Here is a 6655-nt window from a genome sequence, read left to right as displayed (position 1 = left end):
CGCATCGGGCTCCCTGCTCAGCAGGGAGTCTGCTTCTCCCTCTGACCCTCCCCCCTCTCATGTGCTCTCTCTCTCTCATTCTCTCTCTCAAATAAATAAAAAAAAAATCTTTAATAAAAAAAAAAGAAAAAAAAAAAAAGAACTTACCAAACTCAACACCCAAGGAACAAATAATCCAATCAAGAAATGGGCAGAAGACATGAACAGACATTTCTTCAAAGAAGACATCCAAATGGCCAACAGACACATGAAAAAGTGCTCAACATTGCTCAGCATCAGGGAAATACAAATCAAAACCACAATGAGATACCACCTCACACCAGTCAGAATGGCTAAAATTAACAAGTCAGGAAATGACAGCTGTTGGCAAGAAGGTGGAGAAAGGGGAACCCTCTTACACTGTGGTGGGAATGCAAGCTGGTGCAGCCACTCTGGAAAACAGTATGGAGATTCCTCAAAAATTTGAAAATAGAGCTACCCTATGACCTAGCAATTACACTACTAGATATTTACTCCAGAGATACAGATGTAGTGAAAAGAAGGGGCACCTGCACCCCAATGTTTATGGCAGCAATGTCGACAATAGCCAAACTGTGAAAGAGCCCAGGTGCCCATCGACAGATGACAGATGTGGTAGGTATATATATACAATGGAATACTACTCAGCCACCAAAAAAATGAAATCTTGCCATTTGCAATGAGGTGGATGGAACTAGAGGGTATTATGCTAAGCGAAATAAGTCAATCAGAGAAAGACAATTATCAGAAGCTCTCACTTATATGTGGAATTTAAGAAACAAAAGAGAGGATCATAGGGGAAGAGAGGAAAAATAAAATAAGATGATAGCAGAGAAAGAGAAAAACCATAAGGGTCTCTTTATCACAGAAAACAAACTGAGGGTTGCTGGAGGGGAGCGGTAAGGGGATGTGGTAACTGGGTGATGGACATTAAGTTGGGCATGTGATGTAATGAGCATTGGGTATTATATAAGACTGATGAATCACTGACGTTTACCTCTGAAACTAATAATACATTATATGTTAATTAATTGAAATTAATTTTTTTTAATTTTTAAAAAACAATAGTCTTTGCTCGTATTAACCTTAAATTTGCCACAACTATTACAGATTTATTTGTTCTCCTTCTTTCTCCTCCCAAAAGTAACAGACAATTATGACTGGTAAGACTCACTGAGTTTCACTATCCCAAGCCTCTGGCATGGTTGATACTTCATGCCACAGGAGCATGCATGTCCTTCACTATCTAGACTGAAGAGTTATGAGGAGCCTCCAAATCCACTTTATGAGTAGTCCTAGGAGTTTCTTGGGCCCTTTGGTAATCTGGGAAGGGAAAATGGAGAGGATACAAGACCAGGAGTTCTAGACTTCCTGCCCCCACCTTGAGGTAGTTTTCATTTATTTTCTGTATTGGGCTTTTTAATAAATTTATAAATTAGTACAAGGGGTTCAACTGATTTTCAAGAGTTTGGCAATGCCTGGTGTGGTGCAAAGAGGTCCCTAAGGGAAGTCAGACTGTTTGAAGGCTGGGACCTACCCCCCTACTACGGCAAAAGGAAAAAAAAACCTCTCTCTGATAATAGTTGGCATACCACCCACCTCACACATTCATTGTTACATTGAAACACCACCAGGAGCATGGGAGTCATTGCAGCTGAGCCCAGGGTTCCTTCCGCTGCTGTCTTTGACCGGGAAATCTCGCCTTCGCACCACCAAGCCAGCAGGGCCAGGCCCTGCCCCTGTCCCTGCCCCTGCCCCACCCCCCACTCCCTACCCTCCACCCGGAAGTGGACCCCTTGAGCGGAGGCATCCATTGCACATGTCAGAGCAACGTCAGAACCGCCAACTACCCACCAAGGAGGCCATTCTGCCGGCTGCGATATGGATCCATCCCTCCCAGAGTCCTACTCCACCAGCCAAGAGTTGGACCCCACAGGTTTAGATTTCAACTCTGCTGGCCAAGATTATTTCTCCACTGGCTATGTGTATGACTCTCTCTACCAAGAATTGGATCTGGACTCTCTTCATGAAGATCTTTCCTAGTCCATGCCAGGCACCATGACAGAGATCTCAGCAAACACACATGCTGAACCAGAGGATCTCACAGAGGCTGAACGAAAGGAGCTCAAATCCGAGCTCACTAAATTGGAGGAGGAAATTGTAACCCTACGCTATACTCTGGCAGCCAAAGAAAGATGTTGCATGGAGCTCAAGAGGAAGCTGGGCCTCATAGCCTTGGTGGGGCTAAGGCAGAATCTGTCCAAGAGCTGGCACGATGTTCAAGTCTCCAATGTTTACATGAAACAAAAGACTTCAGCTGCCCTGTCTACCATGGGCTCTGCCATTTGCAGAAAGCTTGGAGACATGAAGAAGTCAGCCACATTCAGATCTTTTGAAGGTCTGATGGGGGCAATCAAGTCCAGAGTTGCAGGTGGCAGAGAGCTTGGCAGTGACTCCTTCCTTCTTCAGCTGGGAGTGGAGATGATTCACTCCTGGCTTCAGGGAGTGGGAATGATCCGCTCCCACTTTCCAGGAGTGGGAATGACCCAGTTCAGTGGAGTGGAGTTGATCTGGTTCCAAGGAGTAGAGATGATCTGGTTGCAGGCAGTGGGCATGACCTGCTGCCCGTTCTGGAGCTGGAATGAACCCCTTGGTTACCTTGCCTGGTCACCTAACCAGTGCAAGAACTCCCTTTCCTCATCACAATTGTGACTCTGCCTATCAAAAACAAGCAACTAAACCACAATGGTAAAGTTAATTCAGGAAATGGACAGAGGCCAGTTTTGAGAAAAATAATTCCCATTTGAACATAGGTATTTGCTGCTGTTGAGATAGAGACCCCGACATTTTGTACCCAGTTATTTTACGCTAAAGTTAGTAGATGAAATGTATCACTATACTAGCCTTCTGGAGTTGCGTTTAAATGGACAGGACAATGGCTTCAGAGAGATCTTAGGCCCACGCCCGAACTTTTTCAGAAAAACTAGTCTATCAGAATGCCAAAGTAGCTTTCTTTTTAGAACTGGAAAAAAGGTATGAAATAATCTGTAATTTTATCCCCTCCCCATTTCCTTCCTTCCCTAAATCTCAGAAGGAATCCTGAAAGCTCTACCTGGCCTACAATTTTTGCTTTAAAAAAGATGATCAAGAACACTGTTTCTCTGAGACCCCCAGAAATGAGAGGGAAGTATTGGTAGACTAATTGTTACATAATACTATAGCCTTTAAAAACTTGATTTTTTTTAAGCTCCTAATTAAGCAAAATAATTTTAGCTTCAATTTAAGAGATTGTTACTTTGGACTCAAGCTGAAATTGCAACTTTGCCTTGTGCTTCTTAATCTTTCTGTTGTGGCAGCATGTGCCTACCACAATAGCATGCCACCTAAAAAGAAAAAAAAAATGCTTCTCTGTTCTGCAGTAATTCCTAGTTGTTACCATCTCCATCTGAGGGGCTGGAGGGAAAACAGCACAGCCAAATTCAAGAAAGATACACCCTTGTCTTAAGCAACACTGCAACATTTAAAACAGAATGCTCATTCCCTGTAATGCTGGCCCTATGCCTCTGAGTGTACCTAACTGACTTTATACATCACTGGTTTCTTTGACTTCAAGTCTGTCCTCTTTTAAAACTAACCCCAACTGAAAAGGAAACAGAGCTTGAGCCCTCAGGGGATTTGGGGAGTAGGGCAGAGGGGAGGGATTCCTTTTCCATTTTCAAAATGCCAGGACCCAGCAGCTACTTTCACTCCTCCAGTCACATTGTCTGAGGTAGAAGTTTGTGTCTTTTTCATTTTCAGCAGGGGGATAGGACTTTTATTTGCTTGGGTATATATTATAACATGTCACTGCCTAAAGGTAGTCCCTCCAATCTAAGAAGGTGATCCTGTTTTGTTGATTTTTGAATGCCTCCCTATTCCTTTGGTTTTCCTATAAGCAAAACCAAAAACCACAATAAATGCAAAAGCACATGGTAAACTATAAAGTCACTTATGTATCTCAACCCTCCACAGATTTCTAAACACAAAGTTTTGCTTGGATTAAAACAAGATGTTCAACTGTTTTATATGTTTGTTTCTTACTTTGTAGTATTCACCAACCAAAATGGTTTTTCTGTCCTGAAGAACTAAAGACAAACTTGCAGCACACATAAAGTAGACCAACAGGCAAAGGCTTTGACCTCATACTGCAGAAAGCCCGGTGTTAGGGAAAATCTCAGACTGACATCATGGGCCAAACCCAGAATATGTTCTATTTATTTAGTAATTCAAGCAAATGCAGTAACAGTTTTCCCCCAATAAATCTTCAACTCCCTAAGAGCAGTAAAGAACATATCTCTTTTTATTCATCATTGTATTCCCATGCCTGGCCTAGTGTAGATGCTCAAGAAACACTTATTGAATTAATGAAGGAATCAATATCACATATTTCAGACATCGAATCTTGGATCCAAGAGGTTATCAACAACATGTTGACAAGTTCCTCCCACTTTTAAACAAAGCATTTTGCTTCCCTATTCAAAGATAATTTAAGGGGCGCCACAGTAACTCAGTCAGTTAAGGGTCTGCCTTTGGCTCAGGTCATGATCCTAGGGTCCTGGGATGGAGCCCCACATTGGGCTCCCTGCTCAGCGGGGAGTCTATTTGTCCCTCTCCCTACCCCCTGCTCATGTTCTCCCTCACTCTCTCTCTCTCTCAAATAAATAAATAAAATCTTAAAAAAAAAAAAAGGTAATTTAAGACCCTACCATGTGTCAGGCCCAGTGCCAGGCTCTGAAGGCACAGAAATTAGACATGGTCCATACTCTCTAGAAACAAATTTTCAAATCATTATGATTCCCTGCAGTAGGTGCTACAATAGAGGAAGTCTGTGAAAAAAGTGGTTTCAACTCTGCCTCGATAGGTCAGAAAAGATTTCAGAGAGGCAGAAAGTCATAGAATACTAGCAGGAATTTGCCAGACAGACAAGAGCAGAACATTCCAGATAATATCCAGAGAAACTAAGTCATGTAGGAATGTAATAGAATGGCATGTTTCAGGAAATATCAATAAGTCATTGGGTCTAGAGAGAGATGAGGGTAGAGAAATAGCATGGGCAAGATCATAAATAGTCTTATATGCTCTCAGACACTAATTCTATAGGAAATAGAAAGGCATTGAAGGTACTTAAGTCAGATGTGTTTTAGATAGATCACTCTGGTCACTATAGAAATAGATTGAGGAGTATTTAAGAGGTAGAATCTCTGACTTAGGAAACAACTGCAAAAGAGAGAGGGATGGATAGATTTGCAAATGGATAAGGATGTAGAATTAAAGAGTTAATACTAGCAATGCTGGAGCTGCACATTTGCTTTGGCTCTTTTATTGGATTTCAGCATACCTGCATTAATAGTCATGGACATCAAATAAAAAGCCTCTGTGAACATGTGGATACTGGATTAAAGGTTTCCTCCAGACTTCCTTTCTTCTACTTACTTCTACTCTTCTCATGCATTGCTTCTTCTCATTCTGTAGTCTATCTTCATAATTTGATCCCTTCTGTTTATCTACCCCTATTTGGCTCTTGTAGCCTAGCTTCAGTCTATTTAAATTTAACCTGACCACTTCGGGATGCAATTTCCTCTACTTCCTGGAACATTGGAACCCTTAAAGATGCCCATTCATAGGTCTGGCTCAACTCCTAAGAACCACTGGTTGGGAGGGATATTGGAAAAAAATTCCCTGAGGCTCTCAGTTTTCTTGGTCTTCCATTGCCCATAAGAGTGTAGGGGTTAGGATAGAAGGTAGAGACAAGGGTTGAAAGTTCTAACTCTCACAGATGACACTCCACATGCAACTGGAAGGATTGGAGTAGAATACCAAGTCCTTGTACATTAGCATCATACATACCCCAGCATATTGCTAACATCACTCCCAGAGAAATTGACCAGCAACTTCTGGAGGCTACTTTAGTTCTAAGCTTCAGATTTGCCAGAAACTATACCACATACCTACTCTCATGGCTTGCATGGACTGCAGAGAGGTGAGCAGTGACCTCTGGCCTACAATTTTGTAGGTCTTCTGATAATGCTAGTCAATATTCTTGATGGTTCTACCCATCAAGGAGATGGTGCCATGTGTTGATTCTGCTAGGGTATCAGGTCAGCTGTATCTGGGCTATGAGAGTATATTTCTTGCCCATGAACTCCAATGTAAGAAAAAAGGATGAGTGCCATGCTATCAAAACTACTGGGGCTGGGGCACCTGGGTGGCTCAGTTGGTTAAGTGCCCAACTCTTGGTTTCAGCTCAGGTTGTGATATCATGGGTCATGAGGTCGAGCCCTGTGTCGGGCTCCATGCTCAATGGGGAGTCTGCTTGAGGATTCTCTCCATCTACCACCCCCCCACCCCATCTCAAATAAATAAATTTTTTTTATTATTAACATGTAATGTATTATTTGTTTCAGGGATACAGGTCTGTGATTCATCAGTCTTACACAATTCAGAGCATTCACCACAGCACATACCCTCCTCAATGTCCATCACCCAGCCACCACAGCCCTCCCACCCCCCTCCACTCCAGGAACCCTCAGTCTGTTTCCTGAGATTGAGAGTCTCTTGTGGTTTGTCTCCCTGTCTGGTTTCTTTTGTTTCATTTTTT

The 6655-nt window shown here is 42.5% G+C and overlaps 1 protein-coding gene across 1 annotated transcript; it reads left to right on the top strand.

The window, feature by feature from the left end:
* Nucleotides 1–1899: 1899 nt before the first annotated feature.
* On the top strand, nt 1900–2761 carry TPD52L3 (TPD52 like 3). Its single transcript, XM_031037901.2, is given in 2 exon segments — nt 1900–2470; nt 2473–2761. Coding segments are annotated over 2 exon segments (762 nt in total). The 3' UTR covers nt 2664–2761.
* Nucleotides 2762–6655: the final 3894 nt, after the last annotated feature.

Source organism: Leptonychotes weddellii, chromosome 14 (genome assembly GCF_054177405.1).
Source record: "Leptonychotes weddellii isolate Sample4059 chromosome 14, ASM5417740v2, whole genome shotgun sequence".
In the NCBI taxonomy this organism is placed as follows: Eukaryota; Metazoa; Chordata; class Mammalia; order Carnivora; family Phocidae; genus Leptonychotes; species Leptonychotes weddellii.
This window is presented reverse-complemented; position numbering and strand designations above follow the sequence as displayed.